Source organism: Hevea brasiliensis, chromosome 13, assembly GCF_030052815.1.
Source record: "Hevea brasiliensis isolate MT/VB/25A 57/8 chromosome 13, ASM3005281v1, whole genome shotgun sequence".
NCBI lineage: Eukaryota > Viridiplantae > Streptophyta > Magnoliopsida > Malpighiales > Euphorbiaceae > Hevea > Hevea brasiliensis.
The window spans coordinates 88,042,259-88,066,600 of record NC_079505.1 but is presented as its reverse complement, the minus strand read 5'-3'; the positions used below and the strand labels follow the sequence as shown (position 1 = coordinate 88,066,600).

Below are 24,342 nucleotides of genomic sequence, written 5' to 3'. Positions count from 1 at the left end.
TTCATGCTTGTATTTTCATAGGCATAAGATATAAATATTTATAAATAAATATATGGCAATAATTCAGTTAGTTAAAAATTTAGCTAGGTTTGGTTTGATTAACCGAATGCTCACCTTCAGTTAAAAAGATTTTAAGATTAAAGTATAGTGTTTGATTGATGAAAAAAGAAAAGAAAATTTTGAATTCTTTTCAACATTTGGTTGAAGTTAAAGGATTTTTTTAAAAATATTTTTTTATACATTTTAATTTTATTTATTTTAAAGATTTTATAAAATTATTTTATTTATTTATTAACAATATAAATTAATATAATTTATTTATAAACTTAATTATTAAAATATTAAAATTAAATTTAATTATTTGTTCAATGGGACTTAAATGAATATTAAGTTATTTCTTAAGGGCTTATGTCATTTTTTTAAAAAAAAAAAACTATAACAGTGTTAAGCCTTCAGACTTTTTTGAGATATTTTTAGAAGTTATGTGACTATTTTAAAAAAGTTTAAAACCTAAGTGACCTACTTGATTTGACCAATATTTAAGTGACTATTGTTTTATTTATCAAGAGTTTAAAAGAGCCTTTTGCCATGAATTTATATTAGGTAAATTATAATTTAATTTTTTTAATCTATTTTTAGAAATTAAATGACTTATTTATCTCTAAGAGTTTATTTGATTTATTTTTAAAAATTTGAGATACATAAAGATTAATTGGATTCTGAAATACTTTAAAAACTTATGTAACTATTTATCATAACTTATAAAGTTTAGATAGAACTTTTACCTTTAAAAAAACCTTTTAGTTTTGTCTTCAAAATGAAAGATAATTTTATTGATTTTTATTAAGATAAAATAATCATATTACAAAAAGTTTAATAATTTTTATTAAGATAAAATATTCATATTACAAAAAGGACTTAGAAAAATATTTTGAAACCTAGTAAACCTCGATCAATCCATTAAAATTGGATTGCCAAACAGCTCAAATAAAAGGTAAATTTTTATTTTTATTTGTTTATTTGCTTAAGATGGATTTGATGATTTTAATGGAAAACAAATCACTTGAAAAATGGAATCTTGTTGAAATGCATTGGCCAAAAGACTGACAATAAGACCGAATCACTTTATAGATGAAACAATTTGAAATTGGTTGGATCAACCATGAAATTTTGTTGAGAGTATAGAACAAACAGGAAAATAATTTATGTGGTTCGATTGTCAAGAACCTAAGCACACAAAAATAACTCAACTGATTATATTGTCCTCATTTAGTTGTTGTGTTGTAATAACCTTAATTTACCACCAATCCAATCGTCCTAGCTTGATGATTAACTTGGTGAGATGGCCTTATTCCACTCCAGTTCAATTCTGCGTACTAACATGATGACAACAATGGGAGGAGGAGGCGGATTGTCCAATGGTTCATCTCATTGGTTACCACCTCAGGTTTAGTGATACGTCTTTTTTTATGGGGTTGAGTTAAATTGAGAACGTCAATCGGTGACTCTAGACCTCAGACTTAAGGAAGTTATAATTGTCATACCCAGATAGTACTTTTTTGGCAATTAAAAAAAACCCTTAATTTTTAAATATAAATTTTATAATAGTAGTACTAAATGGCTCAAATTGAGCCAATTCAAATGCATTAATTAGATCCTTAATTAATGAGGAGGAATATTTTTATGACTAATGTACCTTTATAGAAAAGCTTGATGGCTTGAAGGTAATTTTTAGTGCCATATATTGTGAGAGATGTCATGAGCATTACTTAACAATCAGGGGTGGATATAAAGATGAATATAAAAATATCAAATATTAAAAGATTAAAATTGAATAATATAAAAAAATATGAATGCATTTTATATAAAATTGTAGGCATTGAAACAAAAATAAAAATATTTAAGGACCAAACAATAATTTTTCAAAAAATACACTAAATATATAGGTAAATTTTTTATTTTAAAAATTTCCAAGAGAGTAACAGTAATTAAAAAAAATTAAAAATACATGGGTAAATTTTAATTTTAAAATTCATTGTAGGAGCCAAGGTCCCTAGCTAATACTTACCCTCCGTTTGAGAGGAGGTAGAGTAAAGTAAAATTTTATAAAGTAAAATTTTTTAAAATAAAGTTTTTTATGATTTTTAAATATTCATAATTTTTAAGTGTTTGGAATGAAATGAAAGTTTTTTAAAAGCATTTGAAGCTTTTAAAACAAAAACTTTCGTTAACCAATTTAGTGAGTTGAAAATTGAAAGTTTTTAGAAATTTTTAAAAATTTTCAAAAATTATATTTTAAAAAACCTTTTATTCTCCCAAAAATAAGTTCAAGATTTTTAAATATTGAAAAACTTTCAATTACTTTAAAAAAACTCATTTCCAAACAAAGAGTTAATTTTGCCCGTTAATAGAAATTATTTAAATATTAAAGTTAAATTTTGATGCACTAATATATTTAACTTGAATTTAGTATATCAAATATATCCTTCTTATTTTAATTTTATTTTTTAAAATTAATATTTTTAACAAGATAGTTATTTTTTTTTTCTAATTTTCTATGTACTAGTAAACTTTGATTTTTATTTAATTATGTTACAATCGATTGCGAATTTACGACATAAACGTTTAAATCTATTTTCAGGAAAAAATAAAATTGAGCCATTTTTGGACAAGACATTGTTCACTTATTCTTGGGTTAGATAAGATTCTAGGCCAGGCGTAGCTTTATTACCATATTTATATTTTAATAAAATTAATTATTTAATTTTTATATTTAAAAAATATATTATTTAATTTTTTATATTTTATTCTGTTAATTTATTTAATATTTTCATCAAAATTTTTATTATTCATGCTATTTATATTATTATTTAGTTATTTTATTTTAAAAAAATTAATTACTTCATCCGTGAATTTTAAAAAATATTATTATTTAATTTTTTTATTTTAGTAAAATTAATTAGTTAATCTATTTATTTTAAAAAATATAATATTTTGAAAGTAATTTAATTATTATTGACTAATAAAAAAATTGATGGAGAGATTAAATAATTTAACGAAAGTAAAATATAATGATTAAATAATATATTTTTTAAATATAAAAATTAAATATTTAATTTAATCAAAATGTAGAGATTAAATAATAATTTATGAAATCTAAAGATAGATAAGACGAATGAAGTGATTGTTAAGGTCATGGTGGGATCATTCAAGAAATGAATTTGATATTTAATTGTTCTCTTTTTTCTCGGAGATACATATGGGCTTGGCAATTCATATGAAAGCGGAATGATATGAAGAGAAGAGAGCAGGTGAGAGGGAGGCGGAGAGGAATGTTCATGGATCTGGCTTACAGTGATAGTAAAATATAGACGTTATCCCTATCAAAAAAATTAAAGCAACGATAGCAAATCCATGAACAAATTCATCCCACTACCACCTTTGTAGTCAAATTATCTTCCCTTTCATTCCATATTCGATGTGCCCGTGCGTGCGAGTGTGTGTGTGTGTGTGAGACAATGCGAGAGAGAGAGAGAGAGAGAGAGAGAGAGGGAGATGAGGGGGTCACCACCCACCACAACTTTGTAGCGTGTGAGGAGAGTAAAGTGCCGCACACCATGAGCAACCACCTCACATCTAAAATTTTTCCTCTTCTCAACAAGCGTCCACTACTTGATGGAAAATGTCTTCAAGAAAACAACTTGTTAATAGTAGAAGTCTGAGATTTCTACAAGAATCATTAGATAGGACAAGGACTCAAGGAGACCACGGGAGTATGAGAATTATGAAATAAAAAGAACAGGATTTTTTTAAATAATAATAATAATAATGCAGACAAGTGACTGCTTGGCTCTATGATTTTTCTGTGTTTATTAAACTTTGCATCAGCAAATTCACTTTGCTAGTGTGCATCAGGGCATTTTCAACCAACCTTGGCGCTTGAGTCCATAGTAAAGTACGTGTCAATACCTTTGCTCAAGCATAACAGTCTCATCCATTTGTTCTACGTTTACACTCCTGTCTTCCAATTGCTTCTCTCGCCCATTTAACATTTGACTTTCAGTTTACCCTTTCTTTTTTTTTTTTAAATACCAGATCAATTGGACTTTCAAGTTAAACTAAAATTGTAAAAAGAGCCGAAGGGTATAAATAATTTATCGGTTATAGGCTGTAATTATTTGATAAAAATCCAAGTCACATCGACAACACCATCCCAGCTAACAGATGATCTATAACAAAATAAGTTGCATTTTACAATAGTGAGATAGCATAACGTAAATGCACAACTATGCATCCACATCAACTGAACCGCAAAAAATTGGCGACATAGCCAAGAATATATGACCTATTAAACATTACACTATTAACTTTACATTTCTGAGAAGCTTTCTTTTCTCGAGGAGACTTCAGTTGCTTCCTCCACTGACCCATCGTGGTGAACTTGTCCTTGACATACCAGAATAGTAATCACCCACATTTGCAACAAATAGTGGATCCCTATATTCAATTTCTAACTCATTAATATTATTGCTACTGCCAGGGGCATTTTCCCGATCTGTTTGCTCCAATTCTCTTGTTAGGTCCTCCATTGTCTTCTTTAAACTAGCTTTGCTCATTTGTCCTGCCTCTCCAGTTGAGATACCAACCATTGTAATCTTTGGAAGAAAAGGATTGGGCTCTAACTTTTGCTTTCTGCATTCACTTGATGGGTCATGTGATCTACAAGAAAGGAGAAAGTGAGGAAAATGAGAAGAACATAAGGAATTCAAGTGATAGTATGATCAGCAATGTATGCACCTTATTTCTGATTGCTTTTCAGGTTTCCACTTTTGTTTCAACCATGGATGCCCAAACCAATCTCCAAATGGGAGCCGCAGATCTGGCAAATCTGTTTTCTGTTCATGATTGGCTTGAGCATTGTCTTTTAATTTGCACTTAGAAGTGCCATCACCTGTTTTAGGGTTTGCAAGATAGCCAGTTGACTCGAAGGCTCTTTGAAAAGAAGACGCACTCCTGCATCAACAAAGTGAAGCAATCACCTGATTGCAGTGTCATGCATAAACTTGAAAGACAGCCTTCTCCATGCCATAAAAAATGGTCACCTTGCATCTCACAATCAATTTTACCAACTACTACAAAGTACCAACTAACAAGGCAGCCAATGTCTCACCTAAAATAAAAAAAGCTTAATCCAGAAGACATTTAACGCAACTATTCTAAGAAACACTCCATCCCTAATATATAAGAAATTATGCACTTCAGCTCTAGTAAAATCTTAGAATATCCGGTTTACATGCACCCAGAGCTACAATTCACTGCTATAAATGACTCTAATCTACAAAACAGGCCTATCAGACAGGAAAAGGGTGCAAATAAAAAGTATGATGTAGTTAAGTCCCATAAAGTAGGTCCAATGCCAGAAAATTCTTTCATATCTATCTAAGCATGCCAAATAATACAATGATGAAACGAAGGATCTGCTAATCAACTTCATATGCAGGTATTAATGTTCTCTAGACCAGGGCACATTGATTAGTTAATTCTCCACATCCCTGTTGAATCCATTTATGATGAAAATCCATGGTTTTCAAGCGTAGGGAAATGGAGATATAACACACCAGTACCACACATTTAAAACAAATAAAATATGCTCAAAAAACTATAGGATGTACCTTTTCTCAAATGAGTCGATCATATATGGAAACTTGGGCTGGATGCCAGTTGCTTTTCTCAACCACCTATTACCCAGGAGTACTCTGTCAACAGCATAGAGAAGCTGGATTTCAGCAGCTTTGGAAATGACACTCAAAGGTATTCCAGGATGCCCCATCTCATCCAGCATTTCCTGAACCTGTCAGCAAAATACCTCCACTGTCAACAAAAGAAACCCAGTTTCACCAGGTAAGGGCATGCAACCCACATAACAACCTCAAACATCTATTAAAACCTTTTACATCATTATTGTTTGGCATTATCAGGCATGAACATAATTCAGTATACAAGTCAATACCGTATCAGCTAAGCTGAAAATCCACAACCAATCTAAAATCGCATGTCTATGACCCTTTCTGGCCAGTCAGTAAGAGCAAGAAATCAAAAAGTGCACACAATGGCCAATACGATTCTCAAGTTCCCACATGCACATTTGTTGTTATCATTGGTTTTACGTTTCCCATGATAAGATATTAAATCAGACTAACACAATTTACCTCTGGAGGCTCCAACACGCTATCTCCCATTTCTTCAATGACTTCTGCAGCAAAGTTGTCATCTACCACATCGCGTCGGCGCTGCATGTGCCGAGTTTGAATTAAAGAGTGGAAATGCTGATCAACAGATTCTTCAAGAATGTTATCTAGCATGTTTTTATCAAAGAAGTATGGCGTATACCTAATGAAAGGAAAGTAACAGTGTAAGCAATGTATGCTGATATACATTTCAAAGAATATTCTTTCAAGTACAAGCCTACGAGGGAAACATCTGAAAACTTAGAAATAATGATGCAACAACAAAAGCTGTCCTTTAATAAAGGACAAATTTCTTTTTTCCTTCTATTTCTTTGTTCTTTTAAGCAAGCTTTCATTAAAATGAAGAAAAAAAACATCTTTCCGTGTTGCTTCTCATTTTAACGATTAGAAGGTGAACAAAAGTTGTAAATACAAGAAAATGCAAATTATCAGCATTGCAATTCCAAACAATAAGGCACCACTATATCTTGATATTGCTTATTCAATGATGAAAATCATTAATTAAAAACCTAAATTCACATCTATGCAAACCTCAATGTCCATAGAAAATGAATAGCCTAATACAGAGAAAAGATTATTTCCAATCCATGCACTGAAAATGTTTGATCGTACAATGGCATTAAAACACACCATTTAATCCCATCTGCAGTAGCTATGGCTATATCTAAATTTTGAGCCGTGAAAACGGGAACCCCATCTACCTTCCTCCTCCCATTAGGAATTGTCTTGAGAAGTTGGTTTGCTGCCTTGACCTGTGAGAGTAGAATATGAATTAAAATTAATATGATCATAGAAGTACAAAAAAATTCCCTAGCTTCCGTAAATATCAAACAAACTGATTAATGGCACCTGTTTCTCATTTGGAACAAACTGAAACAGGTGAGGTTTTTCCTGCAGAATTTAAAGCAAAAAAAAAAACAGTTGGCATTGACCCAGATAGGCAGACAAAAGTTAGAAATTCACAAGACAAAATGTAAATGAATATATTTTGAAGATAATACATGCTAAAATCATTTGCATTGTTCTGCTATGAAAACATTGATAGCATCTGATATTCAGAAAAGAAGTTAAACAAATCACAAAACCACAACCCTACAATTTTGTTCAGCTAACAATGATTATATTCCACTATTTCACTCTCTTCAAAGCCATATTATCTCTCTCACTACCCAACAATGGATGGTTTGCACATTCATCAATATGTATCAAGAAATTGCTACAGATGGGCTGTACACTAACGACAAAATTTCTAAGAGCATGTGGGATATAACCATAGTGAAAAGTAGCACCACTGTAAGATAGCTCCTTTGTGACTAAAAGGTCATAGGTTTAAAGCATGAAAACAGCCAAAAAAAAAAAAAGCAGGAAAAGGATGTGTACGATATATGACCCTCCCCTGACCAAACCTCATGCACTAGGATGCCCCCTTTTTTATAGATACCAATTTAGAATGTAATGAGCTGTTTAGTAGGTACACAGCACACAGTATCCAAACATTAGCAGGTGCAGTAACTGCATACTGCCTAACACCTTACTCCTCTCTCTTTTCTCTTTTTAATTAACTTTGAAAGCGCTTTGAAGCAAAAGGATGATATTTGCTAACATCAGGAACTCATCATGGTATGTGAAGAAATAAAGCACATTTACCTCATACAGAATAGAGTACAAGAAAACAGAGAAAAAAGAACTAGTAAAATAGGAGTTCAATATTTCAACCTCACAACACATGCCATATAACGTAAAAAATAAGAGCTCATTCAAGTTCACAATACCTTGAAATGTTCATATGCCAAATCAAGACGACAAGCACCCACCACACCACTTGGAATATTTAGCCGTTTAACATATGTAACTAAAATCATAAATCAAATCAGAATGTAAGTTTTTCCTTTGCTGGAAAGAAACTTGACCAGACTGAAGAATAGCAATTACAAGAAGAATCATTAAGAAAAGAATGAGATAATTTAAAATTAAGAGATGATGTCAAAACTCAAAACATACCTGCATCACCTAAATCAATGAAGAAACGGAACACAGGACCATTCCTCTCACTCTTGGTGACTGTTGCAAATATCTTCTTGAGCCATTCAGGTGTTCTATAGTAAAACGTTCTTATTAGTCAAATAAAATCAGGGCTTCTTGGGTTCATCTAGAAATGGAAATGAAAAGCATTTTTTTTTGTTTTTTAAAAAAAAAGATACCATTTTCGGTTTGTGATTCAAGTAATCCAAATATTTTTTTGTCCCCTACGCCTTTTGACCACTCAATAAGAGTAGCTTTTATTCAAATTGGAATGTGCAATAATCACACATAAATAATTGAACCATGTTGAAATTTGCCAATTTTATCAACAAACCAAAATCCCAAACTTGGTGGTTTCAATTTTGTCAGCAAAACAAAATCTTTGCCCCCCTCTATAGCAAAAGCTAGCACCATGTTGAATCCTTGTGCAAAACAATTTGTTCTTATCCTTAGATTGGAAAGTACCCAAAACAAAAGAAAAACAGTAATTTGGTAGAAACATGTTAAATTCTAGTGAAACTTAAGTGAGAGACCTCTGACTAAATAATTGAAAACAATGCATCTGCTTGAATAGCAAGCTATTCAGAATCCCCATTGAATAGGAATACTAATTCTCCTAAACTTGAATAAATACCTTTTTGAAATGAAAGGAATATCAAAATGAGTTGAGACAGCCATGAGCCCAGTCCCTGAAAGGTCGCACATGCTGAAAACCTGACCCACGAAAGCGGGCCCACCACTCTTGCCATTTGATTTGAGGCCAGCAATCCTGACAGTTGATGGGAAGCCCGAGTTCGACTCAGCAGAGGACAAGCCCTTAACGGCGGCCGATTTTGAAGAGACCGAGTCTGGCTGAGTAGAGTCGAAGGGGGAGCCGGTGGCTTGGGTGAGTGGATAAGAGGAGTCAGCAAATTGGAAAGGAATGCAAATTTTAGAAGGAGATAGCGGGATTGTTGAAAACGGTGACGTTTTAGTGGTGGAGATAAGAGAGATAAGAGCAGTGGTGGCGGAGTGGAAGAGGTTAGAGTGGTGGCGGTTAGGCGTTGGTTGGGTAGATGAGGCCATGGGAGGTTGGTTGGTAGCTTTAGTTGATAGGGTTTTTTTGAAGGTTTTGAACTTTTTTTTTTTTGGTGCTGGAGCCTGGAAGTGCAGAGAAGAGAATGGGATATTTACAGCGAGAATCTCATTTTCTGTTTGGAATTTCATCGGAGTAAAAGGTAAGCGATTTGATGGTGACGAATAATTAAATCCAACATATCAATTAAATCTAAATCTTATTAAATAAATTAATTTAAATCTTATTAAAAAGGATAAAAAAAAATTAATAGTGTTTCTTATTTTAATTTTTTATTATATTTTATTTTTTTTAAATTATTACTTAATTTTTAAATTCAATAAAAATTAATTATTTAATTTTTATATTTTAAAAATTATAATATTTAATCTATATATTTTTACTTTTTAGTTAGATTTAATTTCTTTTTAAATTTTTATTAATAAATGTCTATTAAATTATTATTTAATTATTTTATTTTAGTAAAATTAATTAGTTAATTTTTATATTTTAAAAATATAATATTTTAATATATAAAGGTTAAATCTGAATTCATATTTTAAAAAATTATTTAAGTATTTTTATTTAATTTTTTGTGCATCTAGTTTGTATTAAATTTTATTAAAAAAATAAAAATAGAGAGAAAATGATGGAAAGAAAAGTACGAGTGCAAAGAAAAATAGATATAAAGAAAAAAATATAAAGAAAAAAGTCAAGGTAAAATAGACTAAATAGTTAATAAAATTAAAATATAAAAGTTAATTAATATATTTTTTAAAAAATATAGAGATTAAATAATTAATTAATTAAAATAAATAAATTAAGTAGTAGTTTGATGGTATTGTAATCTTTTGATTAACAAAACATTTGATAGAATAATTAAATAATTTAATGGTAATAAAATATAAAAATTAAATAATATATTTTTTAAATACACTAATTAAATAGTAAATTTTCTTTATTTTTATTATTATATATATATATATTAGAAAATGATAAAAAGAGGGAAAGGAATAGATAAAAGCATAGGATATAAAGAGATAGATATTTTATAATATTCTATGAATTTTGAAAGAGAAATTATAAAATATATATTTTTTTCCTTCTAAAACGCTTACTCTACACATAATAAATTTGACTAAATTGATTTATTTTAACAAATTTTAAGTATAATTAATCTAATTTTATGATTTTAAATTTAATTATTTTTGCTATCAAATTTTAAGGGCAAGCCGAATTTATTTCAATTTTTATTTGTGAATATGTCCAAAGCTTCAACTAATTTCATTTTAAGCCCTCTTTCAAAAAAAAAAAAAATCAATAGAAGCATTTTCTCTTCAGAAAAAAAAAATTAATGTTAAAAGTATGGAATTTTTTTTGAAATAAAGTCTAATTTTCTCCCTTTACTTATTAGGAGGTTCAATTTAGCTCAATTTTAATTTTTGATTGAATTTAATTTAAAATTTTCAATTTATGTTCAATTTAGCTTAATTTTGAGAAAATCTCTATAATTATTGGGAAGATTCAATTTAGTCAAATTCTAACTATTGGTTCAATTTAATTCAGAAGTTTTAATTTATGTTTAATTTAGTCCAATTTTGAGGAAGTTGCAACTCACTCATCAATTCGGTGCGTAAGTTGTATTTTTTTTATTTTTTAAATATTTTTAAAGTTAATTATTATTTAATATTAATTACTTAGTTAATTATTTTTAATCTTAATTAATTAACTATAATTAGTTATTTTTATATTTTACTTTTTAATATTAATTAATAATATGAAAAAATAATATTTTTATATTTTTGGTTTTATTTAATTATAATTTTTTAATTTTAAATTAAAAGCACGAAATATAAAAATCATATTTTTTTCATTTAAATGATTAAATTAATTAAAATTTTAATTAATTATATGAAAATATAAGGATATTTTCTTATATTTTCAGTTTAATTAATAATACTGAATAATAAAAATAATTTTTTTATTTTTTATTTAAATAATTATATAAATTAAAAATAATATTTTAATATTAAAAAAATAATTAAATATTAAAAAATAATATATATTAATTAATTAAATTAATTTGAGTATAAATCAAATATTATGAGTTATATTAGATCAAAAATTAAAAATAACCTAGATTGAACTCTCAATAAGTCCGCGGGTAATTTGAATTTTATTTATTTATTTATTTTTTTCCTTTTCCAGTTAACTATAGATTTGGGTAATTAATATAATATTCGAATGACGAATCTAACCTTACGATATTTATTATATTCAAGGCTAAAATTGTAACGATATGAAAAACCCATCAAAACCATGCCTTTCCAATTTCCAACTTTCATCTGGGTCTCAATTCACAGGCGCAAAAACCCTCCCCAACAACTGTGCACTTTTCTCTCACACGCTCCATATCGCGCCATCGGTCGGACAAGCCTTCCTTAAGCTGATCTTGATCTCGATTTCCCATTTTTCCCGGTAGTCAAATTGTCTTTATACTTCTAATATGCTTATATATTAAGATTTTCGCATCTTAGCTCGAACGATCTAAGTTCAGCTGAATTTTTGTGTTAATTTCACTCTTCTTTTTTTTTTTTTACTTGTTAGTTGGAATTCAATATGATTTTATTGCTTATAATTGGATTTTTTTAGGGGTTTGCATGCGATTGAATGCATAGTTCACTCTATTTAATTTTATTTTTCGGTGGATTCTTAACTCTTGGCTGCAATTAAACTCGTGCCATTTATCGGATTGGATTAGGGTTGTTTTGGATAGTAACTCAGGCTATTTGGTTGGCCTCGTCTGATATCTGCGCGGGAATAACTTGCCTCAGCTTTTTTTTTTTTTTTTGGATAAAAGAATAAATGTAGAAAAAATAAATTGTACCACATTACACTTTAGTGGTTGATTTTCGTGGGCGTTTATTTTTGTTTTTGAAGTTTTGTTTATTCTCGCAGTAATTTCTTTTAGTTAGTTTCTGCGTGAGATATACGTACCAAGGAATTTGAATTAGGAATTCTAAATTTCTAATTGGAGTTGTGCATGGAAATCTTTTAGGTAGGATATTTGAATTTGGAATTCTAAATTTCTAATTGGAGTTCTGTATGGAGATCTTTTAGGTAGGATATCGCCATGGCCGCCTCTGAAGAGAATAGTGTTTTGTTCCCAATTTTCATTTTGACAATAATGGCACTGCCTCTAGTGCCTTACACAATAATGAAATTATGCCACGCTGCCTCTAAGAAAAGTAAGAGCATCAACTGCAGGTGCTCTGAATGCTTCCGGTCGGGGAAGTACCGCAAATCAATATTTAAGCGGGTGAGCTTATCTTGTGCCAAAAGAAGTTACGTTACTTTTCGGGATTATTCTGGTTGCTCTGAAATGATATATTATTTTTTTTCTCTTTTTCATTTTTGGCAGATTTCAAACTTCTCCACATGTAGTAACTTGACATTAATTCTTCTTTGGATCATCATGATATTCCTGGTGTATTACATAAAAAATATGAGTCGTGAGGTGAATATTCTAAACTTTAATATCTGTTGTTTATCTGTATATTCAGCTTCCTTGCTTTTTTATGGTCAAATGGCCATTCTGCTTCTATCATATTTGTTTCAATTTATATGATACTCCTTTGGTCTAGTTAATCTTTTATTTTAGGTTCTCACAACACACCCAACAATGTTGTGTTCCACTAATGAATAAGTTTTTTTCTTGTCTGTTCTCTTGATCAGATTCAAGTTTTTGATCCTTACTCTATACTTGAATTGGAACCTGGAGCTTCAGAGTCAGAAATTAAAAAGCGTTACAGGAGACTCTCAATTCTATACCATCCTGATAAAAATCCAGATCCAGGTTGAAGGTGTTTTAGTTTTTGGTTTATTTGTGTTTTCTAGTCTGAATTTTAAACTGCCAAGAAAGGTGTGCCATATGATTAGTGACCTGTGCCTACTAACTATTGCTTCTGATTTTTAATTTTTTCAGAGGCCCACAAATATTTTGTGGAGTCAATAACAAAAGCTTATCAGGCTCTAACAGATCCAATATCCCGTGAGAATTACGAAAAATATGGCCATCCAGATGGTAGACAGGTGATGTGTCATGCTTCTAGGAGAACAAGAAGTAATTTGCTTTTAATGCACTTTGCTTCACTTTGTCATCTGCAATTTAATCTTTATTTTTGAAACTGAAGTTTGCAGTGCAATCTTGCAGGGGTTTCAAATGGGCATAGCACTTCCTCAGTTTCTGCTAGACATAGATGGGGCATCTGGTGGAATACTTTTACTTTGGATAGTTGGTGTTTGTATTCTATTGCCTTTGGTGGTTGCAGTGATATATCTTTCAAGGTCATCAAAATATACCGGAAATTATGTCATGCATCAAACTCTGTCTGCATACTATTACTTAATGAAACCTTCTTTGGCCCCAAGGTGATTATTTTATTCCCAATATCTAGTAATTGTTTCTCTTGTTCCTAAAATAAAATATACAAGTGATAGATGAATACATCCTCTGGCAACAGTGTTTATATCATCTTTGCCTCTTAAATGTTTGCTAGCTAGTTTAGAAGAGCATGTGCACTTTGTTGGTCTAACTGCTCCAACTTGGTCCCAATCTTAGGATTGCACAACTGATTCTGTAGTGTACAAAAGGAGAACATAATCTGTTGCCTTATTGTGGCCACTTGACCGGTGATGCTTTATAAAGTATGGGTTCACATCACAGAATTTATCCAACTCTGAAATTTTAAGGTCTCCCCTTAAGTTTGAGACCTATTGTTTCATGTTTTGTGTGCAAGTTTAGGCATGTGCACTTGATTTTTTTATATTTTTATTTTTTCTTAATATAATGTCTATTCTGGGATCTATTCTTTATGAATATTCTCTTGCCCATGAAAATCCACGGGGAGAGGGCTCCTGTCTATTGTGTGTGTTTATGCAATGATAATTTTAGCGCTGTCCATCTTTAGAAAACTGCTTGGTTTTCTTTGCTAACATCATATCTCTTGGAGTTGACGTAAGTGGCTTCTTATGATTGTTTTGCTAATTTGTATCTTGATCATACAGCAAAGTTATGGAAGTCTTTACTAAGGCTGCTGAATATATGGAAATTCCAGTTCGTAGGACTGACGATGAACCTCTTCAGAAGCTATTTGTGTCAGTTAGAAGTGAGTTGAATCTGGACCTCAAGAACATGAAGCAAGAACAGGCTAAGTTTTGGAAGCAGCATCCTGCAGTAGTTAAGGTGGGTTGTTTGCAAATATGTGATCATGTAGAACAATCAAAATATCCTGTTTTAATCCTTGATGAGGTTCATACACTTCTCTGCTATTTTCTCTTCAGACAGAGTTGTTAATTCAAGCTCAGTTAACTCGTGAATCAGCAGCCTTGTCACCTGCTTTGCTTGGTGATTTCAGACGTGTGCTAGAACTTGCACCTCGCCTTCTTGAAGAATTAATGAAGGTATTTTCACATAAGGATTATATTCTTCAAGTACACTTTCTAGTATCAGTTATTGTGGCGTAATTATCCTTTTGGGCCCTTGAAAAATGTCACACCCACCCATGTGGCTTTTGTTCCACAACCTCTTCTTTGCATAAGATAAGAGATTGTCTTAAGAAGATCTTGGCACAGTGGAACTGTGGAAGCATAATTCTACCATTGTGTTTTGGACATTACTTATTTTGCTGCTTTCATCTAGCTGTTGATGGTTGAGCCATTTACAATTAAGTGTTAATAGTGTTTTACTCTCTATTTACAGATGGCAGTCATACCTCGCACTGCACAGGGCCATGGATGGCTGCGACCTGCAATTGGGGTTGTTGAGCTCTCTCAATGTATTATTCAGGTGCTGATTGACAGATGCTATTTTTAGTTGTTATTGTGATGTTTCCCTAATCAACATTACCAACAATTGTTATGCTTTCCCCACTTCCACTAAAAATCAATGCAATGCAATAATTCATAATTCTGTTGATATACTCTGGTGCAGGCTGTTCCTCTTAGTGCAAGGAAAACTACAGGAGGATCCACAGAAGGGATTGCACCCTTTCTGCAGCTGCCACATTTCAGTGAGTCTGTCATCAAGAAGATAGCACGCAAGGTAATTTGTAAAATCTTGTGTTGGAGCATGTCATGCATGAACTTACTGGTTTTAATATTTCTCTTGATAGGATTAGATGGATAAGCTACTATTTCTTTCTCTTGTTTTTCTTGCTGTTCTTGAAGGGCCTTGAAAAATTTTTGTACAGAATGAGAAGATTCTATGCTGTGTTTCCAATCTGTTGGTAAATTTCATTTTTAGCTGGACAAATTCAGAATTTGTTTTTTAAAATGTCATTTGGAATTACAAATTCTGAAATTTTTTTCAAGAAACTAAAGAGAATTCAGCATTTGAAGCATTTGGAAAATTTTGAACTTGAAAGTAATCTATTTGGAATATGGTTATGCTGTCCTCCTGATCTTACTATTAATGAGTGTTCGTTCCTGAATGCAGAAGGTGAGAACTTTTCAGGATTTTTGTGATATGGCTCTGCAGGATCGTGCTGACCTGCTAGAGCAAGTTGCTGGATTTTCCTCATCTGAAGTGCAAGATATTGAGATGGTACTGGAAATGATGCCTTCTGTAACCATTGAAGTTAGATGTGAGACTGAAGGTGAAGAAGGTATACAGGATGGTGACATTGTCACTGTTCAAGCATGGATAACCCTCAAACGTGCTAATGGCCTGGTTGGTGCACTCCCCCACACGCCTTACTTCCCATTTCACAAGGAAGAGAATTTCTGGTTTCTGCTTGCAGATCCCATCTCAAATAATGTGTGGTTTTCCCAGAAGGTAAATTTCATGGATGAAGCTGCAGCTATAACTGCTGCTTCTAAGGCAATTGAGGAGACTATGGAGGGGTCTGGAGCAAGTGTTAAGGAGACAAGTACAGCGGTCAGAAAAGCAGTTGAGAAGGTGCGAGATGGCTCCAGACTGGTGATGGGCAAGTTTCCAGCACCGTCTGAGGGGAACTACAATTTGACTTGTTACTGCTTGTGTGACTCTTGGATAGGTTGTGACAAAAGGACTAACTTGAAGGTTAAAATTCTGAAACGAACAAGGGCTGGCGCTCGGGGTGGTTCCATCTCTGAAGAGGGAGCCATTGCAGAGGATGGGCTTGAAGAGGAAGAGGAGAATGAAGAAGAGGAATATGATGATTATGAAAGCGAGTATAGTGAAGACGAGGAAGATGAAAAAGATACAAAAAAGAAGGGCCCTGCTGCAAATGGCACTGTGCATAAAATAGGATCAAGCTCAGAAGGTTCAGGCACAGATGAGGAATGAAACACCATTTTATTTATCCATGGAAAAGAATAAGATTTTAATTTATTCGGTGGATGAACTTTAACGACCATCTCAGTGACAGTCATTCACGTCTCCTCCCTGTTTGGGCAAAAGCTTTATTATTTTTGATACCGTTGACTGGGTTCTCGACTAATTTTGGCCCTCTTAGTATTTTCAGTCCGGATTTTTACCGCACTAATTTGTTCTTAACGAGCCGCCACTGCCGCTGCTCGCCACCCTTTTTTGGGTTTTTTTTTTTTTTGTCACTCTATTTGGGTGAGCATGGCTTGATCGGTGAATGTTAATGAACTTCACCTGATAACCTCCGGGAGTACCTAATTCACTATCGAAATGTTAATCGGACGGCAATATTGCAAGGGACGCCATTTATCAGCAAGGCCAAATGACTGAAAATAAAATGCGTATGGTTGGAAATCTTTCTATATTTAAAATGCATTATAACATTATAACATCATGGAGAAGAAACCAAGTTCGTTAGCGATGATGCATGATCTCAATAATTTGTCAACGCGAGAAGTTCAAAAATTTTTCAATGTGAAATTTAAGGATGGAATTAATAAATTATAAAAAATTGCCAACTCATAAGCAAAAAGTGATTTTCATGGAACAAAATGAAAGGCTTATAATTTTTATGGTAAATTTTAAATTTTTAAGAAGTCAAATAACTCTTAAAAGTACTCTTAAAGTTAAGTAACGGACGATACAATTAATCTAAAATATGTAAATTAATATTCTTTAAAAATTTTTTAGAGAAGAAACAAAAGAAAATCAGTAAACTTCTCAAGTTCAATGAACGCATAATTAAAATTTCAGAGTACAAATTTTAAGCCCGAAGGAAATTTATGGTAAAAGGAAACGCTCTACAAATCAATTTTTTTTCTTAATGCCTTCCTAGGGTGACCGAGCAGGCCTGAACAAATGCGAGGTAGAATTGTTGTGATCATAAACGTGTAAAACAGTATATGATACATTTATATTTACAAAATTAACGGAGGGTTGCTGAAATGGATGTTGAGAGATATGGCCTCCGATGGTATACTTATTAGCAACCAAGTACACGGTATAGATGCATGATAGATTCAGTAAGAGGCAATCTACACATTTGCAAAATTAAAGCTGGATGAGTCTTCCCCAGTGCTCAAGCTGAGCTGCTGGCTGTTAAAAGTGCATCAGCTCAGCTTGGGAAGCAGTCCTTTCCACAGCTATCCACCAGTTGTCATCTTCATCAATGTTGTTCTGCTTGCAGAAATCAAGGAAATAATCAGGTTATAAGAAATCTCTACCTATTTAACACATGCATACTTTCAATTTCGAGTCCGCAGGATTTTGATCTACCCTATTTAGTCTACAGATGAGAAAAGAAAAGTAGAATGAGAACTGCACTTGTGCTGGTAGCTACATGTCTTATTGAGTTCTGATATAGCCACTCTAGGCATTGGAAATGGCATTGAGGAATGAAAGAAGTTGGCTACAAGAGAACTAATGTGTGCTTAGAGAACTAACCACGGTGCTAAGCTCCACTGTTTTCCGCTTGCTTTCTATATCATCGGCAACTTTTACAGCTTCAAGCCACCAAGAATCTTTAGTGAAGTTGTCTGTATCATGGTCATCATTGTAAAGCAGAACACCTCCACAATTGTTGTTAACAGATTGATACTCAAGGTTATCATTTGATAATCCCATATGATGTACCACTTGCACTGGGTCATAGGAAAATGAAGGATCAGGGATCAAATTTATCGGGATCGGTCGTAAGGGAGATCGGTAACCTGGTGCCGTAAAAAACATCAGTTTAAAGCGATTCAACATGGCATCAAAACGGTGCTACAAAAAAAAAAAAAATGTCCAGCACCTTGGCAATCTGGATCGTGACATTTCTGATAATAAATGGCCCTTCTCAGGTCAACAACATATATAACTGAACCAAAAAGAGATGATTCTCATGAGCTTGTTTCTTTTATATAAAGTAGACATGGGAAATTCCAACACAGTGGAAACTAAGTCTGCATAACCACAAAGAGAAGTTTCAAGTAATATCTTCAAAATATTTTAGCTGTCACACATTTACAGCTACACAAGCGAGTTTCTGAATTGCTGAATTAAAATAAACAAGAAAAATTGCAGAGATATATTTTACTTGCAGCTAAAAAGATATAAGATCAAAGAAGACACACCGTGATTGCTTTTATGCTGTCTACCAATTCGTTCACAATATCTATTTCTTGACATGCTATAGACCGTCAATCCATACTCTGAAAACCAATACCAGCTTCGGATTTTCCCTGATTGGCGGATAGTGTCAGCAAGGTAATGAAGGAGATAAAAATTCATGAAGCATTAGATTTCCGAATCCCTAACGAATTAACCTAAGAGAAGGAATAGACTTGTTTCCAGTTAGCGTTCTTTGCTAAAGTTAAAAGAACCAGGTAGCTCCTTAAAATGGAGAATTTGAAGGAATACTGTAGCATGGACTGCTTGCAAATCTTGTTAGATTAAGCTCAAGTTTCTTAGAACTAGAAAGGAGAATCTGGCAATAGGTGAAATTAAGAAGGAACACAGAAAAAAAAGGAAGTAATCTCAAAAAAAAATCCAACAGAACAGTTTTAAGAGGTTCTGCCATTTGTGCAAGGCAAAGTACTAGAAAAATTTAAGCTTTCAAAATTGTTACTCATATAGAACATGCTTAACTCAAGAACAGCATATAATTGAAAATAGCACAACCTGATACACTTCCAATGGAGGCAATAGATTCTACAAAATTGTCCAAATACGGGAATGGCGACTTTCCAGTTGTGTATGTTGTTGATGCATCATTTCCTCGAGAGGTATTGAACCTTCTAGAACAATGATTTGTCTACATTAAAAAAAATGAAAGAAAGAAAGATTCTAAGTTAATCAGAAACCTGCTCATCAGGAGTATGACTCCTTATAACATAACAATAAAGGGAACTTTGAACTTAAAGCCAGGTCATAAAAATATCTGGAGTCCATGAAAAATAGAGTTTTTGAAGGGTATAGTAGAACAAGGCAAATAGAATCTGTAAGATGGAGATGTCTCTAAAAGGTATATCAAAATTGGAACTAATGCAGAGCTCAAAAATACCTCTGTATCAAAATGGAGGGTCTTCACACAATCTAAGTCCATTTTGCAGACTAAAAGCTTCTCACAATCAGCATCCATATTGCAGATCAAGGAAGCCATGAACATGTCTTCTTCACACTGTTATTCACCAACACCGGCATACTACTGAATATTGAGTGCAGAGAATCATATTCTATTATAGAACCACAAATTAGCTTCTTGTTGATTACTTTGTCATTGGCTTTCTCTATACTGAAATGTCAACCTAAACCCTCTAGTGTTCATTGAAGAGCTTCTTGGAGATATAATTTACCACCTATACCAGCTATTGCAATATTATTAAGGTAAATGATAAGTAAAACTGCCAAAAACGGGGGTGGGGAAGGCCTGGATACTTTATCTACAACTGTGTAAACTCATGTCATTGTCCAACAAATCTGAGCCCATGGTAAGACTATTACCAATATGTGACAAGGAGCCACTACTAGGAAATAACTAGAAAAAAAAGAAAGAAAGAAAGAAAGAAATGTAGGGTTGGACAATAAATGGAACATGAAATAACACGAAAAAGCTTAGCATTTTGTACAAGTCATTATATTGTTTAATTTAAGTCCTCTAGATGGACAAGATTGCCCAAAATAGAACAGTAAATAAATAAAAAAATAAAGATAAAAGAAAAAAATTGCGGACACGATCCCTGCTTGTTAGTTGAGAGCTCCTTACAAGTTCCAAGAAAACCTAAAGAGAGTGCCAAGCCAATTTTGGATCAAAAGAAAAGCAATGTTACTTGATAGAAAAGTTATTGGACTTTGAATGGTTATTCATAGGTAAGGAGAATAGCGTACCATGTCCTTACATTTGAAGCGCCCAGTTGGTAGAAGGACTGCACTCTTTCCTGCCTTGGATGACAAAGCTAAACGAAAGACACGATTTCTAGAATAGACAGCAGTGTCTACAAAAAGTTGGCTTGGAGATTCAGAAGTTGAATCTTTTCTTACAAATAGTTTTTCATATCCATCATCTCTCTCCCTCGCACTTGAGATCCGAGAGCATATCTGACAATATATCATCACATGGTGACAACAGTTGATATTTCTACAAGAAAAGGAGAGAGTTCTAGTGACAAACACAGATTCCTGAATGTTGTATAAACTGTATACATGGGACATGATTTTCCAGACACCATATTCCATAAGACGTAAGACACAGTTAATATGCCTATTCTCTAAGGGGTACCTCTGAAACAAATGCACCAGCATGAGAGTTGTCCTTAAAAGCAGCCTTTGGTATGCGGATGATCAAGTGGCGTGAGAACTTTTCTGCATGTGCAAAGTTAGAACTTAGAAGAAACAATTAGTTTGAAAAACCAAGTCGTTACTAAGATAAATGCCAAGTATAATATCTCCCACTTTATTGACTCCAACAACAAACAAACTTACAAAAGGCAGAGACAACATCATACTATTGTAAGAGTTCCTAGGAGACTTGGCTCACTCTCTATTTCTCTTTGTTTTCTCTAACAGTTTTAACTTGAATGTCAGCCTGCCTTTGCCTTCTTTTCAATGTTAGCTAAGATTGGCCTAAGCTAGAAGACCCTCGAAACAGTTATATTGTGAGGTTACACATTGACAAGAAGGTCATGGGTTTAAGTCATGGAAACAACCTCTTTGCAAAAAGGCAAGGAAGGGATGTGATGTCTAAATCTTCTGATATTTAAATATTTGATGACATATCATGAAATAAAGGACAGCAGACAGATGCTATGTTTCTACTAGATCAACATACCTGCAGTGGAGGAATCGAGCTCCACTATCCACTCAAGGTTTCCTTGAATAGAATATTTTTCAAGTAATGCTTCTAGAATGACTGATGTCAAGAGATCAACCATTTCATCTCCATGTCTTTCTGCATTTTCTCTTTTGCTGAACTCCAAATCAAAATACAGGTGGCATGGTAAACCCTGAAAACAACACACCAGTCAGAAAAATATCTCAATGACAAACTACACAAATAACTTCAGAACTCAAGTTTTGTAGGATATTAAAATTAGATTAAGAAAATGTTTCTTTCTGGTTTGTCACAGACTCACAGCCAGTTTACACCGGACAAATTAGAAAAGAGGCATTAAAAGCAAGCAGGAGCAGACAAAAAAGGTGAGATATAAACACAAACATGAAATTTTATTTGTGTAAAGCCAGGTCCAATTTTAACACACTCACAGTTTGCAGTTATGTGTGTATCTGGATGTTTTGATTTATAAAAGGGAAACAAAGAGGTTGTCACCTCCTGAATCACTTCATAATGGTGGCGAAATTTGGAATCCATGCTTTTGTACCTGAAGTTCAAAAGATCAGCATAAGCAAACCCTTCAAAAGACGCAGTGAATGGTAATTATTGATTCAGTAATACTAATCATGCAAGAAAATTTAAACAAGAAAACCTCCTCCAGAACTCCTTGTATGTGGAAACAAGGAACCTTCTTTGTCCGTTATGGTGATCTTGATAACTAAAGACACACACATTCCCGTGCTCTTTTGCAAAGTTCATCGCTTCATTCTGCCTTGGAAATGTAGCCCATACTTCCGTCCTGGGAAACCAGTAACTAGAGTCAATTATTATCAATAATATAATGGAAAATGCAGTAAGAGAAGAGTCAAAATGAAATGCTGCCTCAAAAGGAAGTATGAAAGGGCAGGACAACTACCTCAAGTTTGATTTTTGTTGTTCCGCAAGATCGATACGTATTTCACGTAGCAGTCGCAACAAACTGATTGGCCTTTTTGGAGGAACACCATGTGGAGACCCATAAAACACAAAGGGAGAAATCTGCCTCCCATGGCTTAAGTTGTTTGCTTTAACTGTTGTTGAACCAAACTAAGGAAATAATGATAAAAACAATTAAATGATTAAGCTTTGCAGAATAATGAACATCATAACATGGACTTCTGAACTTCAAGTAAAAAAGAAAAACAACCCAATATCAGTTCAAAGAAGACAAACTGTACTACATAAAGAAAAGAACAAAGAGGTATATAAGGTTTGTCTTCACCAGTAGTAATTGGAACTACTAATTTCAACATAGTCACTTATCTTTAATTTGTTACATAAAAATACTCAACTTCAATCTGTGTGTCAATAAGGTCACTATTGAGAGATTTGAAAATAGAGGTTTATCTGAAAAATTTTTACATGGAAGCCAAATAAGAAAGTCCTATGCCTCACCTTTAATTTTACAACTACATTAGAAATCGTGCCAAATTTCTAGTGACCTTATTGAAATGCAAACTAAAGTTAAGTGCTATTTGTGATAAATTTAAAAGTTAACAACTGCATTGAAATTTAGTGATAAGTCTAGTGAAAACTGATGAAATTAAACCGGTACAAACTAAAAATAGAAATGAAACCTGTGTGAGTGTATGCTAAAATTCGATATTTCTGAATCACGCAACATATAAAGGACATCAGACTAGGTAGCATGCAGAAACAAGTTTTTGCATGATATAATGGATAACAATTACCAACACAACATACAAGCATGAAAGGGAAAAAAAAAAAAAGCAAACTACAAACTTTCTCCCCAGAGAGCTGTGCATCCGTTGCATTCTTCTTCTTTGGTTGCATGGCTGATCCTGGTGATGGAGTACCAGAAGCTGGTGATACTTCATGTATTTCATTCCCTTGCTTAGATTTGCTCTTGCTTCTCTTTCTTATTCTTAGGGCAGATTCTAATAACAAATACAAAACAAATCACCATGTAAGCATAGGGATATAATAACAAACAACTCATACAATTCAGCGTGTCATGAAATATCATTACGAGACACGTACAGAAATTCTTGATGACCTAAATTTAGATACTGTAAACTACAATCCATTAACTCGCGTCGAATTGAATCTATAAATAACGTTTGATTAACCTTAAATAAGAAGATGTATCAAAATCCAGAGAAATTTTATAAAGTAAGCTACTGAAGTGAATTGCACACGAAAGTGAACTGAAAAAAATTCAGGAAATTGAGAAATAAAAACCCGACCTAATCAATTTTCAGTTGTGTTATGGGTGTATATATAGAGAATAGAGTACAGCATTGAAAACCTAGAAATCAAAAGTTTCAGTATCATTTTCTTTCAATAATTCTGCTTTGAAGAGTGAGAAATTGGGAACTTACGAGGAGGAGAGACGCCACACTTGAAGCATTCAAACAACCGATCCACGTCGTCCATCGGCTTCATTGACATTTTCCCCAAAATTGTTTTCCCTTCTTTTTAACAAACGTTGGGTAGAATAAGCGGGAAATTTTTTTTTTTCGTGAAATAACAGTAGTGGGCCTATTTAAGGCCATGCATTGGGCTCCCTAATGGCTGTGGGTGGTTGCCGTATCTCATTCAATGCAAAATTTGACATGTCACATTACCCCATGGCCATAGCCTATAAGAAGCACGAGGGGATAAAGAAAAGCGGTACTGGAACATATTCAAGGTTCTCCATGCCATTGTCGCCATACCATTGTCAAAGCTACAGTCGTGCAAACGATCGGTTCGATTTCGAACCGAATCTAATTGATAAAACTAAAAATTAAAAATCAAA

The 24,342-nt window shown here is 32.8% G+C and overlaps 3 protein-coding genes across 8 annotated transcripts; 1 reads left to right on the top strand and 2 right to left on the bottom strand.

Moving 5' to 3' along the window:
* Positions 1-4,146: 4,146 nt before the first annotated feature.
* On the bottom strand, positions 4,147-9,496 carry LOC110637400 (uncharacterized). 2 transcript variants are annotated; one of them, XM_021787489.2, is made up of 9 exons: positions 8,905-9,496; positions 8,250-8,344; positions 8,021-8,100; positions 7,098-7,139; positions 6,879-7,000; positions 6,210-6,390; positions 5,673-5,851; positions 4,798-5,013; positions 4,147-4,719 (listed from the first exon to the last, which is right to left on the bottom strand). In XM_021787489.2, exons 1-9 carry the CDS (start codon positions 9,474-9,476, stop codon positions 4,407-4,409), a joined length of 1,800 nt encoding a protein of 599 aa, XP_021643181.2. In that variant the 5' UTR covers positions 9,477-9,496; the 3' UTR covers positions 4,147-4,406. The 2 variants fall into 2 exon arrangements, with proteins under 2 accessions (XP_021643181.2, XP_021643182.2); XM_021787490.2 differs by lacking the exon at positions 7,098-7,139.
* Positions 9,497-11,629: 2,133 nt separating this feature from the next.
* LOC110637402 (dnaJ protein ERDJ2A-like) lies at positions 11,630-16,861 on the top strand. 2 transcript variants are annotated; one of them, XM_058132752.1, is made up of 11 exons: positions 11,630-11,802; positions 12,445-12,643; positions 12,746-12,841; positions 13,060-13,180; positions 13,310-13,416; positions 13,538-13,755; positions 14,392-14,569; positions 14,668-14,787; positions 15,086-15,172; positions 15,317-15,427; positions 15,821-16,861. In XM_058132752.1, the coding sequence occupies exons 2-11, from the start codon at positions 12,458-12,460 to the stop codon at positions 16,649-16,651; spliced, it is 2,055 nt and encodes a 684-aa protein (XP_057988735.1). In that variant the 5' UTR covers positions 11,630-11,802; positions 12,445-12,457; the 3' UTR covers positions 16,652-16,861. The 2 variants fall into 2 exon arrangements, with proteins under 2 accessions (XP_057988735.1, XP_057988736.1); XM_058132753.1 differs by having other exon boundaries at positions 11,637-11,802; positions 12,436-12,643.
* A 730-nt stretch (positions 16,862-17,591) lies between these two features.
* Positions 17,592-24,077, bottom strand: LOC110637438 (uncharacterized). Of its 4 annotated transcripts, none has more exons than XM_021787543.2 (14): positions 23,924-24,077; positions 23,325-23,479; positions 22,459-22,628; positions 22,195-22,341; positions 22,038-22,089; positions 21,540-21,714; positions 20,991-21,073; positions 20,600-20,809; positions 19,776-19,892; positions 19,394-19,526; positions 18,847-18,954; positions 18,525-18,590; positions 18,176-18,441; positions 17,592-17,908 (listed from the first exon to the last, which is right to left on the bottom strand). In XM_021787543.2, exons 1-14 carry the CDS (start codon positions 23,991-23,993, stop codon positions 17,831-17,833), a joined length of 1,830 nt encoding a protein of 609 aa, XP_021643235.2. In that variant the 5' UTR covers positions 23,994-24,077; the 3' UTR covers positions 17,592-17,830. The 4 variants fall into 4 exon arrangements, 3 of the variants coding, with proteins under 3 accessions (XP_021643235.2, XP_057988738.1, XP_057988737.1); XM_058132755.1 differs by lacking the exon at positions 23,924-24,077 and adding an exon at positions 23,789-23,895; XM_058132754.1 differs by lacking the exon at positions 23,924-24,077 and adding an exon at positions 23,583-23,754.
* Between the last annotated feature and the right edge of the window lie 265 nt (positions 24,078-24,342).

Coding starts and splice junctions, on each gene's coding strand:
- LOC110637402 (XM_058132752.1), top strand. CDS start 12,458: ATGGCCGCCTCTGAAGAGAATAGTGTTTTGTTCCCAATTTTCATTTTG. Junction 13,756..14,391: donor AAACCTTCTTTGGCCCCAAG/GTGATTATTTTA, acceptor TTGATCATACAG/CAAAGTTATGGAAGTCTTTA. Junction 14,570..14,667: donor AGCATCCTGCAGTAGTTAAG/GTGGGTTGTTTG, acceptor TTTTCTCTTCAG/ACAGAGTTGTTAATTCAAGC.
- LOC110637438 (XM_021787543.2), bottom strand. CDS start 23,993: ATGTCAATGAAGCCGATGGACGACGTGGATCGGTTGTTTGAATGCTTC. Junction 19,527..19,775: donor CCCTCCATTTTGATACAGAG/GTATTTTTGAGC, acceptor TTTTTAATGTAG/ACAAATCATTGTTCTAGAAG. Junction 17,909..18,175: donor CAGTGGAGCTTAGCACCGTG/GTTAGTTCTCTA, acceptor TTCTGCAAGCAG/AACAACATTGATGAAGATGA.
- LOC110637400 (XM_021787489.2), bottom strand. CDS start 9,476: ATGAAATTCCAAACAGAAAATGAGATTCTCGCTGTAAATATCCCATTC. Junction 5,852..6,209: donor GCGTGTTGGAGCCTCCAGAG/GTAAATTGTGTT, acceptor TTTTGCTGACAG/GTTCAGGAAATGCTGGATGA. Junction 4,720..4,797: donor GAAAAGCAATCAGAAATAAG/GTGCATACATTG, acceptor CCTTTCTTGTAG/ATCACATGACCCATCAAGTG.